Source organism: Centroberyx affinis, unplaced genomic scaffold (assembly GCF_046629955.1).
Source record: "Centroberyx affinis isolate AG114_WGS23_722 - 3 ecotype Tasmania unplaced genomic scaffold, CSIRO-AGI_Caff_v1 ptg001691l_1, whole genome shotgun sequence".
NCBI classification, from domain to species: Eukaryota; Metazoa; Chordata; class Actinopteri; order Beryciformes; family Berycidae; genus Centroberyx; species Centroberyx affinis.
The window spans coordinates 313,550-338,205 of NW_027280109.1; the positions used below are offsets into that span (position 1 = coordinate 313,550).

The 24,656-nt window shown below is 41.3% G+C and overlaps 1 protein-coding gene across 5 annotated transcripts in view; it reads left to right on the forward strand.

Annotated features, from left to right (window-relative positions):
- Positions 1 to 24,656, forward strand: part of LOC139651634 (protein shisa-6-like) — a 64,015-nt gene that overhangs the window by 10,385 nt on the left and 28,974 nt on the right. For 3 of the 5 annotated variants that reach the window (XM_071528635.1, XM_071528634.1, XM_071528636.1), the window contains 2 exons: positions 4,596 to 4,691; positions 6,801 to 6,869. The exons of 1 other annotated variant lie outside the window; for it this stretch is intronic. In XM_071528635.1, coding sequence (XP_071384736.1) covers positions 4,596 to 4,691; positions 6,801 to 6,869 — 165 coding nt within the window. The remainder of the gene's footprint in view (positions 1 to 4,595; positions 4,692 to 6,800; positions 6,870 to 24,656) is intronic. One more of the 5 variants, XM_071528637.1, reaches the window with a different exon arrangement.

Sequence of the window (24,656 nt, forward strand, 5' to 3'; positions counted from 1 at the left end):
GCTGGAGGAAGCCTCTCTAGCGCCCTCTTCAGTTCAGTTCAGGCCAAGGTTATTATCGTTAACGAAAACTAACGAAATGACGAAAACTAGGTGTGAAAAAACATTTTTGTTAACTGAAATAAAAATAAAAACGAGGCTTCACAAAAAAACTATAACTAACTGAAACTTTATTGTGTGTTTACAAAACTAACAAAAATAAACTAAAATTATAGAGAACATGTCTTTAGTTTTCGTCTTTGCAAATTATTTCATACATAAGCCTAGTATTTTGAATTTTTGAATCTCGCCCCTGACAATACCCCATATTACAAAAAAACACTGAACACTGAAACTAATAAAAACTAAACTAAAACTAAGCATTTTCAAAAAATAAAAAATTAACTAAACTAGCAAACCCGCTTTAAAAACTAATTAAAACTAAACTGAAATTGAAAACAAAAAGTCAAAATGAAATAATAATAAAAACTAATGAAAAAATGCAAAACTATAATAACCTTGGTTCAGGCTCCTACTGACAGCATCCTCCACCAGTGCAGGGCTCACTCTGCCAGAATTGGTTAGAGGCAAGATGCAAGCTGAAGACCTGATGAGTCCAGGACAGTTAAGCAGAAATGAATGTCATCCAGCTTTGCGAGATTTAAGCTTTTGTACCTGAGATCCTCCGCGGTCTCCAAGCTTTTGAAGTCTTACATCATGGCGGCGTTTTGTTTTTCTGCTGGTTGGCAGGCTAACGGTGCCTTGATTTGTAGACATTGAGGCTTTAGCAATCTTGAAAGAGTGTTGGAAGATGGTGCTACCTTTGGGTTCCTCATGTCACTGTCTCCATCACCTCTTCATCATCATTCTTGCCGCGCTGAGTTTTGGGGCTCCTGTTACCCTGAGCACCTCTCTGACCTGAGGATGTGGCCTCAGGCTTGATTATAAGAGGTTATAGGCAGTGATCACAGCAGAGGACAGAGCATTCATGGTAGAGTATACATCCAGTGGATTGTACTGGTTGACACTTTGGTTTGTCTGTTTTAGGGAATACATACTTGCAACTAGAGCTGATTCTTTACAGTTCAGCCCCTGAATGGAGTAGCTGACTGGAGTAGTGGTAGTCTTCTGTGGACTTGTAGCTTTTCCCTGGATTGTCGGTCATATTTGGAGGATTTCGAAGTCCTTGAAGTGGATTGTTGAGGTCTAAAGATTCCTATATAGAGGCCAAACATGAGTTGTTTGTCTCACTGAAGATGTGAGTTGGCCGACTTTGACAGACCTGGTGACTGGGGTGTGGAGTCATTCTGTCGTTTCTAAGGATGTCCTTTTTGCTGGTGAAGGAGCTGTATAGGAATCTTGCATAAGTTCAGTTCCAGAGTATTCAGGCAGCATCTGGATCTGGAGGCATTCATTAAGCTGTGGGGCTCCATGGAGCACTGTGGCATGTTGGGTATTCCACATATTGTATTTCCTCTGGAGAGAGTCTTGGTTTATAAGCTGGCTCCTCTGACTCCAGGCAGAGGGAAGCAGGAGGGCTGTGGGTGAAGAAGTTCATAGGAGTGGAATCAATCTATTGGATTACTTATGAGAAGATATAGACAAGAAGATATAGATAGATTTATAAAATGTATAAATGTATTGGTGCTGTCATGAGTGTCAGTCAGTCTATGCTGCATATTCATTCATTCTCTCTTTCCAATCTTTTTTGTCACTAATTTCAGTATGCAGGCAATAAATGGATTAAAAAATGCCAATTAAAATAAAAAACAAATCAAAAGAGATCAATTTTACAACATTTCAGCTAAATTGGACAGTGTTACAGCGCAGACTGATGAGAAAGATAATAAAAAGAGAGTTATCAGATGCAACATAGGTCAGGCACTGGATCTGAACTAAAAACATCCCCAGTATATGGCATACACTTAATCCCACTGCTCCACTTAGTGTTTCAGAACAGATATTATGCCTTAATTGAATGGCAATAAAGTGTGTGTCTTTTAGAGTGGATAGTACTTTCTAGAGTGTGCGTTGTCACTTCAATTTCCTTGAGACTCCAAAAATGAATTCCAATAATCTTTTTCTCTGTTCTTTCATTTTGTGCGGTAAGGCTAGTGTGATGCTGTGAAAATAGGCTCTTCACATCTGGGAATCTCATTCAGCCTATAGTGTAACAACTGGGGACATGCTGTTTGTCTGTATTGCACCTTCACTACCCAAATTTCCCTATTGGGGTAATAAAGTTTACCTTACCTTACCTTACCTTATATTCTGACTTACTGTACATTCTCACCACCCCCTCACTTGGCTTGGGGACAATGAGCATTCAGTCATAAATTTATCATAAAACAACTATGAGTCAACATATTGTACACTAAAATGGACCCGGGAACTGCATTCCTTAAAGCACACTTGTTGCATCGACTAAATCCAATGTGCTCACACTTTATGTCGAATATAAACCCCCAGACCAAATCTTACTGTCTCATGCAATTAACCAGTCTATCAAGACATGAAAGGGAGGACTGTTTAGCTGAACTCTGCAGATCAAAGATGGCATTTTTCTATCAAGCCATATAGATGATGTTAGTGGAGTGACTGTGCTGACATAGAGAAATTGCTTTAATTAAAAAAAAAAAACATCTGGATACTGCTGATGATTTTCAGACGGATTTATTATTTGTCACAAATCCATTATTTAGGTATGTGGTAATATACAGTAGTGTTCAAATTGGGAAACACCTCTGATTCAAATACTGTCAAAATATATTAGTTTCTTATATTATTTGAAATTTGAAAGAATGCTTACTTTTTGCTCAAGGGCAGTTAAAATATGAAATTGTAAATTGCACTTTCGCCAAAGGACTTAAGCTTTGATTTTTTTTTTTATATCAATAGTATGGCTATTCTCTAAAAGGACAGTTAGATCATTTTTCATTGCACAGTGTAGATAAGGCTATTTCCAGAAACGTTTACTGAGATAATAAGGGACCATAGGCTCGTCTTGCCACATGGGAGCAGTTTATATCACAGTCAGCATCTCAAACTGCCTGAATCCAGCCCCGGGGTTCTGTCCTTGGAGGATGCTAAGGTTATGAATCATCAGCATTTCAGCCTGTTAGCCGTCACATAGATACAGGTACTGCGCTTTATCATCTACATAGACATTACACTGGCACGCTGTTCCAGATAACTTGTGTGCAAAGAAATTGGACACGGGGAAACATGTTAATTCCTTGCTTCATGAAGTATTTACTAATTTTCTAGCGGCAAGGTCCCAAATTAACAGCGATGGCCAGAGTGTCTCAGTAATCAGTTTACTGTTATCCTTGGGGCTTGACAGAAAAAAAAAAAAAAAAGAAACAAATGAGCTTTAGAGCGCAGGCTTGTGTCAAACTTCAATGCAATGAAGACCAAGGCTTACGGTCCCAGGTGCTTCTTCTCATTATGATAATTTGAAATGCTGTTCGATCTTGGCTTCCAAGGGCCCAAAGGTCTGAGTGATGCTATTGACTTTGAAGTGGCTCCTTGGAGATGGAGGCGTTTAACTGTTCGCCAGTTAAAGTAGACTGGGACTAACAGAGAGAGAGAGAGAGAGAGAGAGAGAGGGGAGCGAGGAAGGAGGGGCGATTTGACAAGCCAACTCTATAGACCCAGGTCTTTTTCTTTTCTTCTTCCCTGGTTCCTTTACGTGACATACCATTATTTTGTGTTACAGATTTTGGGACATGATTGACGGGACAAATGGAAGCCGTCAGAGCGCTGGCAGGCACCTTGTCTCGCTCCATTGTGTTCATCCTGCACTCTCAATTACAGGATTGGTTTCTAGCAGAACCAACAGTGATCCGGGACAAATTGTGTTACAAAGTGATCTTTTAACACCTGGGAAATCCAAAAGGACATACACCTAAAGTGGGAACACGAGCTGGAATCCTTAGATATAGTGCTCCAATATCTCTATCCTTAAATCTCAATCTATTTTAAAACAAACTCAACTCTATCAAAGGCCAAGAATCTCCCCTCTGAATGTTAAGAGTCAAAAGCCTTATACCATTTTGCTGCGTGATTAAATTTAGTAATAATTTCATAGAAAGGGCACTTGATAAATCACATTAAAGTCCTAAATTCTACAGCTTGTACCTCTGGGATCCCTAACCAAGATGAGAGTCAGTTTAGGTGTCATTTTAGTCTCGTTTTGTATTCTTGTCGTCTGTGGCTGCTCCTTCATAAGCTGTCTGAAACAACAACAGAGTGAAATACAGATACTCGTCAGTGCGAGGCTACCTGGGTCAGCCAGAGAGAAAAACAATCCCCTTCATCCCCAGTATTGTGGTGAAAGACCTAACTAAAATATTTACTTTTTGATATGGCATGGTTCTCTTGAACGTTAAAAAAAAAAACTCATGCATTTCAGCCAACCATGCCATATCAATAAAGATATTTTTAATCTAAAAGAAAGAGTGCCTTGGTCTTTTTGCTTTTTTGGGATTCTACTGATAACCCCACCACCAAAGAGCAACCTTTCTATCAATGATTTTTAACCTATTTGATTCCCAGCAGCGCTCCCCCTTCTTCTTCTAAAATATTTATTTGTCAATATATGTTTTTTTCCTCCACAGGGCATTATGGGAAAGAGAACTTCCGCAGCGGAGGCCAGGACCTGCACAACTTCATCTCCTCTGGGTTTGTGACGCTCGGACGCGGCCACTTGAAAGGTACGGTCCGTCCTCCTCCATCCGTTTGTCTGGGGGATTCATTACTGTACAAGCTTTGGAACCAATCAGACGCACGGGCCTTTATACATTTCCGAAATTCCAGAATAAAAATGATTTCATATGCAGTCTCATCTTTCTGTGAAATCACTCTGCTGACCAATATAACATCTTAAAGTATCAAACCCAATCATATAATTTATACATCGACAATTTCCAATAATCCCCCCCCCCCCCCAAGAACCCCCCAAAAAAGCATTAACTGATGCTCTCTCTCTCTTTCACACACACACACACACATACACACAAAAACCAATCACAGAGAACTTAATGCACTTGTCAACCCAGACAGTTGGATGCCACTAGTAAAAAGATGAGAGAGAGAGAGAAAGAGAGAGAGAGAGAGAGAGAGAGAGACGCAGGGGATCATCATCTTTCATTCAGACCTATTTTCATATTGAACTTATACTTCTCAACAGTAGGTACACAGACCCACTGTCAGCTCTGCTCCACTTTTCTATGTTTGAAAAGCAAGTAAGTCGCTCAGCCAACAAGGCTGCTGTGTTAATCAGAGCAGACTCCTACTTACTTACTGAGGAAATCATCCATTCGTGCCTCATATCTAGAATGCCATGCAAAATGCATTGTGTGCTCTCCTTTTGCTAATAAAAAGTTACAGATTGAACCGGAAAAACTACATGTTTTGGGATTCCTGTTCAGCTAAGACTGCTGCTAAAAACCACCCCAGTTTTGAGAAAAGCTCATGACGTAATTTTTCACATAAGGAACTTTTACGCCTGATCAGCCAAGACAGATCCATCAACAACATGCCTACAACTAGACCCTAGAATAAAATGTAAATGAATCTCCCATGTAAAAAGTTGTTCCTGCTTACTGAGCAGGTAAGCTCACCAGCGCAGCCAGGACTCAGCGGGTTGTCGCTCTGCATTACGGGCTTTATCTGAGACTCTCTTACCGGAGACGACATACTTGCTGCATAAGCGAGAAGTTATCAGCCGCTAGCCAACTAACCAACTCTCTTTATAAGTGAGGGAACGATGGAATTTCTCCCCCTCTGTTCCGACAGTTATTACAACATATGACAGGCACAATAGCCACAGATATAAGTGAATGAAACTGAATAAATGAATGAAAATGAATGGAAGTCAATGAACACTGACCTCCCAAAAAGTTCCTTCTTGCATTCTGCTCTCCAAATAGTGATGAGCTTTAAAAAAAAACTATTTAAGTGAATCACTTGCTTCAGCTCACTAGAAGCTGAACATCACAATACATAACAGTTTTAACATGGGGGTTATTTGGCACTGAGCGCCGTGAAAACCAGAATATACGAGTTTGTAGCGTTCAGATTTTTTACTTCCCATTCATTTGAATGAGGCCATGAATATAGACTGAAAACATTTAACACGTTTGTGAACAGATTCAACGACAGATCCTGCTTTTAAGACAACAAAGCAATCCTGGGTCCGTCGTCATTTTGCATTTCTATTGCTTTATACTAAAATTAGTATTTAAAAAATAAAAGTAGATCTGGTCTCCCAAATAGAAAGTATCTCTCCTAAATGGTATTCCTCCACTATGTTCTTTTCTATCAATAAAAATGCTATTCGGCGACATTATGTTCTAAAACGTTGGACCCACAGTCAGTTGAAAATCACAGTAGCGGGATCTGTTGTTGAATCTGTTCACCAACGTGTTAAATGTAAGTTTTCAGTCTATTTTCGTGGCTTCATTCAAATGAATGGGAAGTAAAAATCTCAAAGCTCAAGTGCCAAATAACCCCCATGTTAAAACCAAGTGGAATATTGCTTTAAAGTGACATCTTGTCAAATACGCAAATAAATGTCCATACTAATTTAGATACTGTCATATTTCCGCACACATATTTATTATGTATGATTAAAGCCACGCTTCCAATGGGAATGTTACATTTCCCTACTTGGTAAGCTTCCAGTGTGAATGTAACATGGTAGCACATTTCCTTGCTGATTCCCCTACTACTGCCCTACTTAATAAGAGTTTTAATAAGTAAGTAGCCGAGCTGGCGTGAGAATAAGCAGTAAACAAGTGGCTGTTCTTGTGTTTTTACAGCGCAGCACTCAGTAGACGAATTAGGGCAGATGTCCTGGCAGGGCGATCTGGACGTCCCTATCTCCTACAGTACGTATTCCAACTGTTCTGCTTCCTGCAGGAGAAAAGCCACACAACCTGCTTTCTGTTCGCACCTGATAAGAAAACTCTCTCACACTTCACACACCCAGACGATGGAGTGGCCTTGGCTGATAATCACACCACGGCCATTGGATGCAGAGTGCAAGAGTCTTAATACTTTCTGTAGCCGGTACAGTTTTCTGTAGGCGGCGGCTTTGTGGCCTAAATATATATCGCTACCAGCATGGTGGTTTGAAAGCAGGTTTAAATGAATGTGTTGGTCTGTTCTCCATGTATGAAGCAGTCAAGGCTCATTTAGATGACTAAAGTGAACAGAGGAGGGAGGCAGACATAGAGTAAACAGAACTGCTGTCATGATTAACAGTGTGGGTGTAGCCAGCAGCGGTGCGAAGGTGTTACTGTGCATGCAAACTAATGAATATTTCTTATGCTAGGTGTCTGCAAGGTAAGTGAAATTTGATTTAGGCATTTAAATTGAAGCATTTGTTCTGATTTAAAGAGATAATCCACAACGTTCTGGGTTTTTTTTGTTTGTTTTTTGCCGTGACGTCGATTTTCTGTTGATGAAGTTTGAAGCTCTTTTCTTCTGTCTGATCAGTCATGGTGGCTGTCGCTGCTCATGCTAACTACCCGGTTCTTCTTCTGTTTACTCCAAAGAAACCACTGTTGCTTCTTCTGGTATCATAAAACACGTTGCCTCCTGTGTGTGCCAGAGGATTTTTCCCGGTGTCGTGCCAAAAATGTGGGTCTAAAGAAATTATCGTAAGGGGGAACGCGCTTAATAAATGACAAGTTCACCAACATCTTCCTTGTAGAATCAATGGACACTTGTGGTTTGAGACAACAAGATCACAAACAATCGTGATGTCCATTAATTCTGTGGCAATTAGGTATGTTACTTGAAATTTTTTAAACATGTTCTACCGTTTGAAAAGGCAGCGATAGGAAAACAATGCACAAAAATTTAAATGATGTTGTTGTTTTCTTCCCCTGGCAGTTTGTGACTCGATTTCATGCCAGGGGAAGAAAACGACAACATCATTTAAATTTTTGTGGATTGTTTTCCTATCGCTTATTATTTAGGGGAAACAAATTGTGGCACAACACTGGGGAAGACCTACCAGACACCGGGTGTTCAGAACAAATGTAAAAGCTTTCATCAACTGGGTGGAGGTTGAATCACTATTCAATTGGCAATAGAGAGTAGCAAAACCGAAATTCATGTAGAAGAACACTTAAAGATTATTGCTTTAAGTGCTGGATTTGAAGCATTTTGAACTCCCTGTTATAAAACTAGATTGGTATTTTAACAGCTCCATGGGGGAACTTCACCAAAGAGTAATATTTTACAAGTAGTGCCAGAACCAACGAGCCTCTCCCGGCTGTACCTGTCACCCGCTCACTGCACCTATTAGGTGACATGCTTTAGCTGCCTGATGGTGGTAGCTGTCACTTCAAAGCGGAGGTCCTGTCAGCCTCAATCGTACATGTCTTAGTTTAACAGCTGGCTGTCAGCAGGCTTTCTGCTCCCTCCACCTCCTGTCAGGACCAGACTGACAGATGCGCGCTGTGTCACCGCCAACTGCATTCTGCCCTTGCTCCGGCGCTGTTGTACAAACAAGTCATACCTCATATCTACACTGGACAGGTCATGTCTTTCATCCACCCATGGGTTTCACAGCTCCACATTTATGGGAGTGATATGTGACGGACAATATTGGCCCGTTCTGGATGGTCCTATTTGTCGCGTCTCACAAATGTTGGAGGATATAGACGGGCGATATCAAGCTAGGCGCTGGTACATTTGAGAGCACATAAATTATTTACAGCCATGACATAAAAAACATCCACTGTTCTCCAAGAGGAACCACTGCTGAGCATAATGACCTCAAATCTAATTGTGTGCAACATTTTCTTTTGTTTGTGTGGGAGCGACGTAGCGAAAGGAACTAACAGTACAAACAGCACAGATTTGAATGTGCGTCAGGGGTAACAAGCCGCTACACAGAGCTCCCAGCCACGCTCTCATTAATATTCATACATTAGTGATATAACACTACAGACTAAGCCTCGCCTGTGCGCACAGAGCCGCACAAACTCCATCAACGTCGGTGTACCTGCTTGAGTAGCCGGCTCATATCGAATGTGCGTCTGGCAAAGTGACTGTATGAGGCCGGAGCCAAGGGCATAAGGGAGTGATTTATATATATGATATCAGTGAGCGGTGGAGGAGAGTGGCGTGTGGATTGGCCCTGTCTGTCCATCTCCATTCTCCATGATGGATTGGTTGTGCCAGTGTGGCAATTTACTGCCTGTGGTCTGCCACAGCTTTTTTAGACGACAGGCTAGGCAGCTAGCACACTCTAAATGTTTCAACAGAATCCCATTCCTTAACTTGATAAACATTGCATTGATCAGGAGTGGTGGAGATACATTGCGTTGCGTTGAGATACGTATCTTCCTCCTGATTTACCAAGATTTGCATGAAGCAAGGGAGGGATTGCTGTTTGTTTTTTTTTGTCCCTCCTCAACATTCCTGCATGTTCTAGAGCAGTGGTTCTCAATGAGGGGTCCGTGGATCACCAGGGGTCCTTGAGGGGGTTCCAGGGGGTCCCCAGCAAACTGAGGAATTGTTAAACATCAGCATTATTTCATTTACAAGAAGTTAACACAATTAGAGAATGTAGGAGAAAGACTATTTTGGTCATAGTTTCACTGTTATCTCTCTTCCTACAATACAGATAGTCATGGGATTCTGGACAAAATCATATCTAACAATAAAAATATTTTCATATTTGGGTTCAAGAGACAAAATCTCATCAAATAGGGGTCCGTGGTTGAGAATCACTGTTCTAGAGAAAGAAGAAATCCTTGTTTTGTCCCCCAAATGTTCTTTTCTTAATTATTAAAGAGCAATCTCAAAACTGATTTCCGAACTTCAGAGCTCCCGGCAGTTCACAGCCCAGTGTTTATCACGCATCTTGGGACATACAGTAGCTGTGAACTTCTGATATTTTAACCGTCAACTGCCCTTTTCTCTAAATTGGACTTATATAACAAAGCCCAAAATGTCTGAGGTTAAACGATTCCTCCTGTGTGCATTTAGCGAACATCGCCCAGATATCTTGTGTACAAACATCCCCCCCCTGTCCTGAGGGGTTATTCATCTCTCTCCTTGCCTTCTCCGCCTGTGGCATCCACTGATGTGCATCCTGCTTAATTACTTTTTCATGAGTTGCTCCCTGTTTTCGTCCTGAGGGAATTGCTTTCCCCTCATCCCAATCCACTTAAGGTGACCTTGTCTTATTGGGACGCACTGCTGCAGCACTCCCACCTCCCTGCGCTGTAATCCCTCTAGGCTGTGTGTCTATGTGTGTGCCTGTATATTTGAGTGCGTGTGTGAGTGCAAATGGAATGAAGCAGTTAAAGTATGGCAAGTAGGTATCACTTGCACGGTTTACCTCCATTATCGAGCCCTTTATATGTCTCAAGCACTAGGCAACTTTGCACACTGTCGGCTCTAAATGACAGCAAGAGGAAACTGTGTTGAAAAATCTGAACTTCAATACTCAGAAATCCTGTAAGGTGAGGTGAGTAAAGAGACGAGAGAGGAAAATATCTAATGTTGGTGAGTCCAGCTTTCTCTGCTCACTGCTGTTTAGGAGACAGTTTGGATTTCACTCTTAAGTTTAGATTTGTCACCTCCTGTGGGCGGACACGTTTTCCCAACAGTGACCGTACCCACCAAGAGTATTTAATTTGGGCAAATAAGGGGAATTTATGGGGTCACAATTTTGGGGCAATGGGACACTCTATTTCAGCCCCATTTTGTGATTTAGGATGATAAAACAGGTGTATTTCCAGATTAGATTGGTTTAGATTAGATTAGATTCTTTAATGACCACACAGCCAGGCTGGTGGAATTTGTTTTCAATACATTAAGCAAGGTTCCAACATAAAAACATAAAAATATCAGTGCAACATAACAATCATATCATAACAATCATGCATAACAATCTCACCAAGTGCAGCTTTAAGGGACACAAAACTGCTGAATAACACCGCTGGCACCAAGGTTGGGGGCCTGTACTTTAATTGGATAGTGTGTACTTTACTTTGTGTCTTCTAAACTAAGCCCCGCACAAATGACGCACTCATTTGTTTTGCGTTTTTCAAAGGCTGATGTTCATGTTAGCTGGCTAATCAATGAGGATGCAAACCAAGGCACGGCTAGACCCAGCCAGGCTGAACATGACTAATGGAGACATGGCTCTAGTCAGAAACAGTCTTAACAGTGTGACTGAGCCAAAGTGACTGGGCTTAACGCTACAATATGTGACTTTTCGTCTTGAGGCAGCGGAGCTTTTGCAAGTCCTGCCTTCCTCCACCTCAGGTGGTCACGTTCCCGTCCCAACAGTTGTCACTCATCTTGATGAGCTGTCTACTTGAAACAGCATCTAGCCTGAGGCGGAGGGAACCGAGATCCATAAAGCCACCACAGGCGTTAAAGAAACAGATGACAAACGCAGCCAGTCTGCAATAAAAAAAAAGCAACGCTGATGTTCACCATGTTTTTGAACAGGCCTCGTCTGCTGCACATTTAGCTTTGCTGTTCTTCCATTTCTTACTGCTTTCCTCCATTGTTGTTGTGGCTATGACTTCCCTGCACTGTAGCTTCTAGCCTCACCTTGATAGCCACAACCAGCTCACCACTGGCCACACTCATACGAGACTCCCAAAGAAAATGGTATACACCCCAAAACATCCTGAACATCAGCGAAAAGCCAATTTCAGACAGATGTGAGGCATGAACACAAGGTCACAGTCCGACACAGACTGATCATATAATATATCCCAAAATATATCCTATTTTTTATTATTTCAATGTCTAAAAAGTTGCGTGTTGCAGCTTTAAGTCTTGTGGCTCCGAGAGGATCAGAGCAGAAGGCTGAGAGACCAGAAGGAGCATCAGATTGACTCGAGACTGAAGCAGCGCTGAAAGCTTCACCCCTGCAGCTCGCCCTCGCAGGAGTGTGAACCATCCATCCTGACCACTTTGTGTGAGGATGGAGGCTCGTCACGCCCTGCCCCGAGCCAGCTGAACCCTAATTGGCAGAGATGAGAGCCCAGACAGACTCAAATCTTGTAAAGCTGGGCATTTTGACCATAGCACAGACGTCTCTCCAGCCTCTCAAGCACGTAGCATTTTTCATTTTCTTGGAAAGAGCAGGAAACGAGGAGGAGAGAAAGAAATATCAGAGTTGTACTCTATGGTAATAGTCGTGGGGAGACTGCTTTTCTTCAGACAGGGGAGCAGTACAGGAAAGGTGGCATTTGTGCAGTTGTTTACTGAGATTATTAAGGGAGTAGGGGAGAAAGAGGTAAAATGAGTCACTTTCTACATTTTGTGCTACAACAACAGAATAAATGTGTATTTATTCCAAACAATAATTGGTATCTATACATAAGGTTGTTTGGCATCCATGGAAATTATAACATTTTCTGCAGCTAATACATTTTTAGAAGTATATCCCATTAAAACAAGTTGGTCTCTCAGCACAGTTTGCCCCTAGTGGCTGGTGGCACACTTTACACCACAACTACCATTTTGACAAAACTGCTTCACACAGCTACTCAGGCCTACAGTTATGATACGTTTATGACCTATTGTACCATATTGTACCTCAAACAGGCTTAAAGTAATACATAATAAAGCCTCAAACATATCTACTTCTATTTAGATACAAGAATCATGACATCTCAATCATTAAATCTAACTGTCTTTACTTGGCCCTCTTACTTCTTTCTCTGTAAGCTCTCCTCCATCACAGATTCAGGGAAATTAATTATTCTTCATAAATCTATGATCACATGACTCATTTTGTGTATGGTTGCCTAGATACAAGAGGTGGCTCATTTTACCCACAGGTTCAACTTACCCCACTCTCCCCTATAGTCCCGAACTGTGGCGATAAAGTCAAAGCTAATATGAAACATATTGGATATATGTGACCTTATATATTTAAATCCATGGAAATTAGAAGCTTAATATACTGTGCATAGCTAGGCAGGTTAGCGAGCAAAAACAAGACTGTGATTGGTCTTTATCAGGTTATTTTAAGTCAGCGCAATGTTCACGGAAAAGGCAATTTCCTTTTTTTTTTTTTTTCCCTCAATAAGCATGATTCAGAACAGTGGGAAGGCAGCACTCTCATGGTGCACAGATTTCCGACAGCCAAATGCTCAATATGAATTGATTCCGCTCCTTATCTAGTCTGTCCATTAAACAGGAGGCTAATGAACGTGATTAGGTCGGCTACATGAATCTCACACTCCGAGGATCCCACAAGCCTTCCTTCAGCCTTCCCTCCACATGGCCAAGAGTGAATATATTGAGATTCATATATCTCCTTCTGCCCTCTCACTTCCTTGCTACCTCTGACACACAGACAGATACCCTCTTAACACCGCTTCTGATCCACCCTCTCCTCATGCATTATGCAGTGCTATTGTGCGTGTTTGTACATTGAAATCACATCTGAAGTGCTGGCCAGCGTAGAAAGACTTTGTTTATGTGTGAGTGTGAGCGTGTGTGTGTGTGTGTGTGTGTGTGTTTACCACATAAGACTTTGCATACCATCTTGAATTTGGATGGAATGTCAACCTGCGCTATCTTGCATTAATTCACTGCTTACCTTTCCCAAAGATACTTTATCTCAAATTGGAAATATAGTCATTTTTTTCCATCTTCATATCAAGGCTACCGTATATCTCTTGAGGGCATGTTTGTGTCAGCCACTTCAGAATATCTTTAAATGACTCCTATGAATTCAAATATCAGGTGTAGTCAGATCTGCTACCTCATTATACTGTCTGACAGTGTTTCATTTCAGTCAATATGATTTGACTCTGCAGCTGCAGGATGGTTTCCAGTCTGTGACTATATACAGCATAATTGGTAAAAGATAAAGAGCTCTCTACTTGAAGTAGAAAGGTGGTTATTTAGCTAAAGTGGTAGTTTCTTGTTTTTTATTTTGTCTCCATCTTTGGTGCTCAGCGCTCATTGCTGTGGTGTTTCTGCACTGCTCTTCCCAGAGATCACCTGTCAATCAAACCGTGTGTCCAGTACTGTGACGTTTTTTCCTTGGATTTTATTTACATGAAGATATCGTGGATTATTACTTTAATTAACTGCTGTACTGTATAGGACATTACTGGAACTATTTTTGTGGTGCAGGTTCACACTGCTGTTGTGCACCTAAACGTATTGATTTGAATGAGTGTTTGCAAGTTCAAGATCTTCTAAGTCTTCTATCTAAACAGCATCCTAAAAATGATCCCATCTCCAAGTGTTCATTCTTTTTATTTAGTTATCTTTATACAGCCACAAACACAACAACCAAGTTAGAAATACAAAGTACAATGCTTGTCATTACTAATGAACAGTGATATAAATTATATTTCATCTCAAATAGCATTATACCTATAATGATAAGCGCATTTTCATTAAGGCAAAATAGGATTTGCAATTCCCTCTCATGCAATGACTAATTCATTAGTTGTGCATCTTAATGATATGGTATAAAAAAAACATTTATGTTAATGCAGCAACAGTCCACATGCCATGGATAGTTGAGAGCACTGAGCCTGAGTCCAGAGGACAGAACAGTTTACCTGCTCAGCCGCAGCTCAGACAGCAGATCCTTCCCTCTGAAGGCCGTGGGCTGTGCCACCATGAAATGTTATTAGTGGCATAACAAAGTTGTGAATTGAATGCAGTAACGATGAGAAAGCATTCTTTGACATGTGAAATCCTGTTAGGATGCAGATTAGTGCTATCTGCACTCCACCTGTCAATATCTATTATGAGTGGAGAGCAAGGACAGGGCAGCGCCGGCCATGGAAACGCCTCAGTCAGCACAGAGCCTGGACCCACAGGACAGCAGCAGCACCGGCCACAGTACCAACACTTGAAAGAGGAGAGCTCATACAGTATGCAAAGCATCATAGACCTGATACAGTGCACAGCTCGCTCTCTGGCAGCGTTGTTGTTTCATAAGGGAAGTTATCCTCCTTTACAGTGTGGAGGGATTGCATTCAAAACGGAACAAAAGCTGGCTCAAAAAGCTCAAACGGCTCAGCGATAGAAAGACAAGCTGACAACCAAGGACAGAAAAAGCTGCAATGTGGTTAAGTGGTGGTTAAGTGTCGGGGTTGGGTGTGCTGACTGTGATGCGCAGACGAAGGACAATGTCCTCATTTGGAAAACAAATAGAGCTCAATTTCATAACGAATGAACGCACACACACACACACACACACACACACACACATACACATTCAGTCATGCATGCAGATACTGACAAACACATAGAAACATGCACATCCACATTTTTTTTATATTTATTAATTTTACTCATAGATTTCAATGCAAAAACTTGAACCTGCATTAGAATATTAACGAACAATTAACAAAGTCAGAAAACACTGCAGAACGGTCGGTATTGGCTTTCTGAAAATGTTTCTGTTGACTGTGGTGTCCACACGCAAGGACAATGTCCTAATCTGGAATACAAATAGTGCTCAAATTCGGAATGCACACACACACACACACTCTCTCTCTCTCACACACACACACACACACACACACACACACACACACAAAGGGCTTGGTAAAGGCACAATGAGCTCATCAGAGAGACAGAAAACTGCAGTACAAACAAATCAGCGCCCGGTTGGGTAGAGATGTGATTTTAGTTCCACATCAAACCTCCCTCTCTCTCCCACTCCACTCCACATAATACTGGCGGTGAAGTGTCAAATTGCGAGCGGCGAGCTCTCACTCCGGGCACAAATGGCTGGTAATTGTAGCTGTGTAAAATGTGCATCAGAAATCACAATTGCAACTCATCTGTAGGTTGATGACACCACCAGAGCGCTCGTTGTGCGCTCCGCTCTAAATGCTTCATTAGTCAGCGCCTCTGAGTCGAATGTTTTCTGTGAATGGGAGAGGCCGAACACTCCCACCAGCCTCCGCCGCCAGTTTCCTGTGATCCTTTGGGCAGCGTTGCATAATGATGACTCTTCCCCCGGACCTGCAATCTCGAGTGATGCATCCTACACACACACACACACACACACACAGAGGCAGGCCTCATTCATAAAAATCCAGCACTTTGCTTTCACATTTAAAAAAAAAAACGCACAGATGCGAAGGGAGCCCTTGCCTGAGAATTTAGAAAAATTGAATATCCGTCGCATCATGCTGTGAAAATAAGACCGGGGGAATGCAGGCTTACTATCGCGCGCAGCTTTTGGAATAAGATAGAGGTGTGAGAGCTGAGAGTGAGTAGCAGTGATAGGCCTGTGATTAGCACCGTCCCCTGTGTGATGTCCTGGAAAAGCAACCAGCACTTGTAGCCCTGCCTGACACAGAGAGAGAGAGGGGGAGAGAGAGAGGGAGGGAGAGAGAGAGGACAGGGAGGGAGAGTAGAGTGAATTCTGGGGTTTTGGAGATTCTAATGGGGGCCATCGCCTGTAATGCGAAACATCAATCAGAGACATTTCAGCGAGCTGTGTAGCCACTTTTTTTTTTTTTTTTCTTACTGTTCATTAAGAGTAGACACCAGTTGTGTGCCTGCAAGAATGCACAGTCTTTCATTCTAATATTTACCCTTTTTGCTTTCATTCATCATGGGCTAAAGTGTAGGTTGGAGAGTGCTATCAGTGATAGGCGGCTTCCATAAATGTGACTACAGGGAGAGAGCAGAGGCTCTGAGGCCATATTATATCTGGAAACCTTTTTTGTTTTTTACATAGCACAAGCCTACGCAAAGCAGAGGTGGGACCGAGTCACTTTTACTCATACACCTCAGAGGCTGAAATAGGGCCGGGCAATATATCGTTTAGTATCTATATTGTGATATAAAACTAGATATTGTCTGGGACCGTAATAGTGTGAAATAACTTAAATGTTGCTTCTTCCTGGTGTTAAAGGCTGCGTTACAGTAAAGTGATGCAATTTTCTTATTTTCTAATTTTCTTATTAGCCTGTTCTGTCTGAGTAAAATGAACAATGATTGGCTTTACTTGCATTTTCAAATTTTCCTTGTGTGTAAATATCTTCTGAAAGCACCATCCCCAAAATATCGATATCAAGGTATTAGGTCTAAAATATTGTGATATTTGATTTTGTCAATATCGCGCAGCCCTAGGCTGAAAGTATGAAGGTGTTGAGTATGATTTGAGCAGGAGAAATATATTTGTGTTTTCAAAAAATGTTTAGTACAGTCATATAGTGACATTCAGTAACTAATGGCACTGTATGACGAAAGGTGAAGCAAAGGCACAAAAGAGCATTTAAAGAAACCAAATGTGCATTTCTGCTGGTGTTTTTAGTGTTAATGCAGAAATGTGACCCATTTGGCTTTCCATAGTTACCATAAACCACATTACAGTAGCAGTATAGAGCATGCTGGTCAATGAAAGCCAAATGTGACTGGTTAAAAGCAACAGGTCCAACCATCTCTGTTTTAGCTCCTGTCTCCTTCCTCGCTTGCATATTACTGATCACACACTTGCACATCCTTGCTTACACACTTGCAAATCTTTTTGGCAGACGCTGGGTGCCGAAACACTGTGCAAAGCCTTGTACGCGTGAAATTGACATGTGCAGTTGTAGTACAAATGCAATTGAAAAGTGTTAAATACACAAACTGTTAAAACACAAATCCCATTATTCTTGTTCAAATCTTTTTACTTCTTTCACATATCATCCGTTACACTTTGGAGAATAGTTCTTTGCAAAAACAAATCCATTTTTCATGCTCAAACCTTCACATTAACGTCTCAAGTTCCAAAGCAGCAAGCACCAGCTCAGGTTTATTCACACACAAGCAGAAAGTGCATCAAGTCATAAATTGTTTTCTCTAAAATGCTTGTGTAGGGAAAAAATATATATTTATCATAAAATCACACCATAGACAATCTACAAACCAAGTACAGTATGCAGAAATGTTTAAAAGTTTTCATATCACAAGTCAACTTTAGTCTTTAGTCATAGTGGATGGCAAGTCCAAGTCCATCTCAAGCACTTTCCTCTCTGTCTGGTCTGACTGGAGTTGAACTTGAGTCCAAGTCCGATGTTTTGTATCCCCAAGTCTGCAAAGCTCGCACTTTTTAATTTATTTGGAAGTATTGCAAACTGTTATGAATTGTCTGTAGACTGCCAATTATCCAGATTTTTTTCCCCCAGTTCATTTTGTTAAATTATGAGCTGTATTTTTTTAATAAGCTCAAAAGTTCTCTGCAGAGTGAGATAGAAAAAAGATGTCTTTATGGAACAGTAATGATGCATGCGGCTATCTCATCTCCGCCTTATCGTTGTGATGCGAGCTGTAATATGCCGGAAAGCAGTGGCCCTATCAGACCAGATCTCGCCCGGGGCGAGTGGAGCCTTCATGGGTGGAGGGGCTGAAGGGAGGGGGGAGGGGGGTGGGGGTGGGGGGGGGTTACTGCAGCTCAGGGTGCATCATATTCTTCCCATTTCTCTCCAGTTCCAGACAACAGGCCCGGCAAAATGACTGTGGGTGCCGCCAACTGTGAAATTAATTGAACTTGTGATCCGAGGGGTAGAGACCAGCATCCGCCCCGAGGAGGCGAGTGTGCATCCACGCTTACATTAGCCCATGACAAAGGAACAGCCAAGCCCAGGGGCGCTGACTGAATCCTTGGTCAGTTTCCTCTACAAGATGTCTCCGGACGAGGCTGAATTACTGCTTCACTTGACTTGTGTGACATTGCAGCCGAGTGTGTGAGAAGTGTTGTCATGCTGTTGGCTCTTGTTAGAGCCATTATTTTTAACTAAAAAAAAAAAAAAAATCCTATTTGTTCACAGATCCATCATGTTGAACAATCCATATACATGACATCTGCGATATGGCTTCTGTGTTGGGTATGTGTGCCACAATGCCTACAATAGTGATTATTGCTAAAGGGACCGACTGCTCCCTAGTAAATCAATGGAAACATGGAAGACATGAAGGAGGAACGCCATCTGCTTTTACGCTCACAGTCGTCCATCCGCCCTGTACGAGTGTGGCTCTAATGAAATTTAATCTGTGGGGAGCCAAGAAATCAATTACAGCAGCGCCAGATCTTGATAAATGTTTGTAGGGTGCAGTTACACATTAGTAGTTTATAATCTTTCTGCTGGCTCCCCACCAGAGACACAGAGGCAGAGAGGAACAGACTGAAGACTCTCACAGCGAAGAGAGTAGGCCATCCCTACCAGTGTATTGCTTTAAGCACTTTCTGTCCCTGAAGTTTCCCAGCTATGCGGTCCCCGGCCCCATGGATACAATGCAATCTGCGCTGCCCCACATTAGATAAGTATCCTCAAGCTCTCATCCAGGTCACATTGCACCACGGAGTGCGGCAAGGCTGCGAAGACTATCTGCTCCGAGGTGATGGAAACACTGCGTACGTGACGAAGCGCTTTCAGGTCAAAGTGTTTCAGGTCGGCTCAACTGTATCACGACTGCACACAGATTTGCGTTCGCTCGCTTGTTCTCTATCAAGAAGTCTTCTCCCGTTCGTCCGATATATCGGTTTGACGATATTGGCCTTTTATTAAATATCCGATATCAGCCAGTCAGTGTTGCTTACCTCCGATATGATGGAGGTTCCTCCCTGAACACAGCTACATAAAACTAGTCTAAAAAAAAATAAATAACTCAAATTAGCTTTATTGGCATTACAGTGAGACCTATGCTGCCAAAGCAATACAGTGCTTCAATTATAGTAACATTCCAAACTATTCTTAATTAACCTATTTTTTAACTAATTCTTAACTATTAACGAACATTAATTATTATTTGTTTTCCTTTATGGAAGTGCTAACCATCCAAAGTAATTTTGTTAGTATGGGCCCTAGTGGAGAGTTTTAGCATTGCTTGACACTACTATACATACTATATTATATTCTATATACAGTATATATAGATATATAGAATATACACACATATACTATATTAATGATGTTTCCAATCTGCCAAGGATAACATTTTCTAAATCCTTGTAATTTTTGGGAATTTCTTGAGCATGAAATTGGTAAAATTTTAAGATACTGAATATCAGCACAAAATATCGGCTATTGGTAGCTTCAATACAGAAATATCGGTATTGGCCTTATCAGCCGAACCTTAATCCTCTCAGTGACCAGGGGGAAAAAAATCAGATTAGTGATAAGAGAAACAATATGAGGGATGGAACTGAGTTTCAAGCAGAGTACCAAAACATCCTGGTTACGGGACGCGAGATAGAAAAGAGGCTATAAATCTCTAAAGTAATTTAATCCACACACACCAGCAAAGGGTAAATGAGCTGTGAGTAGTTCCAGGAGGGCAACGTAATCTCTACAAAAAAAAAATAAAGCATGAAGACCTTACTACCTCCAAAAGAGCTTCTGAGGCTTTTGTTAGGAGCATAAAAAAAAATCTTCCGCACAATATTTGTCAAAAGGTGTTTTCACATCTCCAAACAGCTTTTGCATTAATGAAACATCGACTCTCGAGAATACATTTTGGAAATTTGGAACAAAAAGAGCTGTGGATGAATTGCTTTTCCAGAATTAATATGCCCTTTTCTCAGTTGTGATAGAATATCATGTTGCCGCTGCTTTTCAAGAATGAACTGCAGCTTGGCATTCATTTATATATAGAAATCAAAGCATAGTGATATTTAATTAGAATTCTTTGAATATGGCGTTCAAATATCATGACCTTCAAGAAAAACAGCCCTCTGTGTTACAAAGTGCTGTGGCTGCCTGCTTGCCTTAATCAATTAAATGTGTAAGCTTTTAAGCTCATTCCTCATGATATCTGTGATATGCATAATAATGACCTCATTACTGGAGGCATGGGCATTGTGTTAGGGAGATTGGATGCAAAACACACTTTTTTTTTATCATTTGTAATTTATCCTTCAGAGGACTGAGAAACAGAAACAAATGGAGAAGAAGGGAGATTGGGAGGCGGACAAGAGAGCGGCTGGCTTTCTTTAAGAAACCAGACACTGTGCGAAATTGAAACCAGTCTGAGTCATTCCAGGCACGAACGCAGCTCCAGCCATATGTGGCATTTGTGATGTGGTATCGTCCCATGGTCTATTGCAAGGTGCACGAAAAGTCACTTTGTCAAGGACACGTGCTTCCTCTGCAAATAAAATGTATCAACTGCTACTACTGCAGAGAAAGCCAGCAGCCAACGGGAGGAAAAAAATACCTTTTTCAACTGAGAACAGACCTTGGACATGTTCTTTGTCAACCTCGGCTGTTTCCTCATGTAGATAATCTAGTTTTCTCTCTGCTCTCAAGGCTGCATCAATGTAAGGTTTATCTGTTGGAGGACAAATGTTGTTTTTCTTGTGATGATCGGATGGTTCTTCGGTCTGAGCACAGCTTTGAACAAGGTAAAACTAGTACGCATGGCTCGTTTCTCTGCAAATATCTTTACACACTTCAATAAAATGCAGCCTCCTCGAAGTAACTGGGTGAGAATCGCCCAGACAACAACATATATCAAGGTTTCCCTGCAGTTACGAGGCATTTCCCAGAGAATTAATCCACGTGTTTTATTTAATCTTAATGCTAGACTTTTCTCAGGCCAAAGAAGTGTCTGAATGTCACATAAAATAAGAATTATACCTTAAAAGCTGGATAATGGCAAACGAGGGCAGGAGAAACACACTGTGAACACAATCTTAAAAAGGGTAAAAAAAAAAAGAAAAGCTCCACATTTTCCAAGCACATTCTTATCTTACCCCTAAACATTACGCTGCACAAATATTTCTGAGCAGAAGTTTATCTAACAAGCTATTACAGAGATGCTCAGGCCGACGTCTACTAAGCTAAAATAAGGATGGAGTTGACCTCGTTACTAAAGATATTCAACCAAGTTATTTCTTGATAAGGGTTCTAGTGTTTGTTGCACTAGGATTTTGAAACAGAGTACGGGGCAGAAAGTGACTTTTGAAAGGCCAGAAAGCTCAGCAGCTGGCCAAGTAATCATTGAGTCAGTGGTATTGATCAATAACCCTATATAGCAGCCCCCTACAGCTCGATTGGATGGTAGAAATCGGACTTATTGCACCTTCAAAGTATCAAAGACATTGAAAATTTTTAATTAGTTAAGTAACAAGGATTGAGATGATTTACGGCATCATTTAAATCCCTTCTTTTATCAAAACTTTATAGACTTTCCTTTATGTGATGCATTATTATTGGGCATCAGAGCATGCTGTGGCATCAAACTGGACTGTTTGCTAATTGAGAGCGCAGGTAGGAATACGTTGGTGCAATCACAGTGCGCCCCGGGCCGTCCGGCCACACAGGAGAGGCAGCAGAGCGTTGGCATGTCAACAGCAGCAGCCAAATCCATCAAGTTTTCCCACTAAGCTCTCCAGCAAGCTGCCACTCCACACAGCAGCCGTAACTCTTCCTCACGCCTTCTTCACCTCGTCACAGACGTTTAATTTACATGAAAGACAGAGGATTTATCGGTGTAAATATGTGACTAACAAGGACTACCCCCAATGCTAAAGAGTTAGCATGCAGACAGAGTTATGTACTGGAGACACAGAGGTGATTTTGGTACTAATCCTCTTGTGACACACTGGGTAAGTTGATCAATGGGCCAAACTCCCAAAAAGTCAGTGTAGTCCTTTAACTTTAAAGAGTAACTGAATCCCAAAACCAAATCTGTGGTGAAGCCTGACACCTAATGGTGAAAACTAGGGTACTGAACTAGCCATCTGCTATTGGTTGGTCTTTGTGCCAGATGATGCCACCACCTGTTGTACTAGAAGGTGACACTTTTCACCGTTACGTGTCAGGCTTCATCACAGATTTAGGTGGGGTTTAGTTACTCTTTAACTTTGATTTCAATGTATCTGCTATCTGAACTTGCAATTCCCTTTAATATTTGTCATCCTGTGCCAATGGAACCAGAAGAGCACTCATCATCATCAGCATCATAAATTGAGCGTGGATACAAACGTACACAAAAAAATGTTTCTCCTTTGCCCCTAATTCTATATCATACACAGTAATGTAATGATAAATACAAAGGTGGGTAAACTACAACCTCCAGTCGGCGACCATCATAAGGTAAACAAAACAAACAAAAATCTATTCATTAAAATACTAATATGACTTGCATCAGTTTTACACTACTTATGATGTATGAATTCACCTCATAAAGATTTACTTTATCAGCCTAAAAAAGTGGTAGACTCTATCCTGCAAATAAAAAGGTGGGCAGACTGAGTTTAGATGGGTTTAGCCTCAACTAAATCCCTGGATATACATAATCAGTCTGCAGTCACAGAAGTATTTGTTACATCTATTTTCAGCAAGCTGTGCCTGTTTCCACTGCTTGTAATATCAGTGATCAAGAAGTGTATGTTTATTCTAATGTTGCACGCACTGTAAGTTGCTCTGGTTAACAGAATGAGCTAAATGTCTAGAGTATAAATGTAATCCTTGGGCCGACAGTCTTTATGAATGTTGGATATTGCACTCTTCATGTCAGGCTCTGCTGCTGTGCACAGATGGTGTTGCACCATCAGGGATCCTCACTGGCCTGAAAAACGGGTTTGTTTGTGAGTGTAGGAAATATTACTTTCACCTGCTCTTTCTACCCCATAGTCTGAGTATAGGTGAATCCAGGTGAACACTGTGACTCCTTATTGATCGCACCTGTTGAACTTCAATCACGAAGGGCAGATACTGTGTTGATGAAGTTGATACTTAGCCTGTAACTGACATAAATAATAAAGTCACATTTTCATAATAGAGAGGAGTAAGCTAGCGATTTAGAGCAAAGATCGAAGTGATTTTTTGTGAGAAAGTGAGTTTTAAAAGCCAGAAATCTTCGACCTCCCTTTACACCTGTTAACATGCGTCTTGGGTGATCAGATTGAACTCGAATAGTGCTCAACTACATAAAAATACAGATGTAATGCACCCAAGACACATTGAAAACAGATTGTAATCCAATCTCCAAAACCACCTCAAAACCATTGGTATTGATTTACAAAACTATCAAATCCTCGCAGGTGTATTGTGGTCATTTTGCTGTGAAAATCGTACTCATTGCACCTTTAAGCCTTGATACAATTATGACATGGCTTGTGAAAAAGGCATTGCATCTCAACAGCAGAAAGTTTTGTCTTCTCGGTGTTAGTCATGCTTGTGGTATCCGAAGGGTTTTCTGTCGAGGCAACACAATTATTTTTTGAGTAATGCAACAGAAGGGAATATTGAGAAAGCGGCAAAGTAATGACTAAAGGGTTTGATTCTCACAATCACAATTATTTTCTACCTGGTATATTAGAAAGGGCTGTATGCAGGATTTTCAACCTGATGGGGGGGATCTTCTACCCAGAAGCCCTGTGTACGGTGGGAGCTTCTCCTATTAACGCCCATATTGCTGCACTCGATCATCAGCGATGTTATTTGAATTTATGTATTAGCGTTTATTACGTCGGGAAGGGAAACGATCCATCTGGCCTGTTTTCCTCTGCATTACAGTGTATGTAGTGTACCAAGTGTAGTGCATGCTTTATTTCTCAGAGTTTGTGTTTGAGTTCATCTCGTGAAGTTCGAGTCTGAATTTCAGCATCCGTTTTTGCTGAATCTAAGAAAAGACGGCAGTATCACACTGAAAAAGTGTCATCCACGTGAAAGTCGTTAGCGGTTTTGCTTCTCGCTAAATTA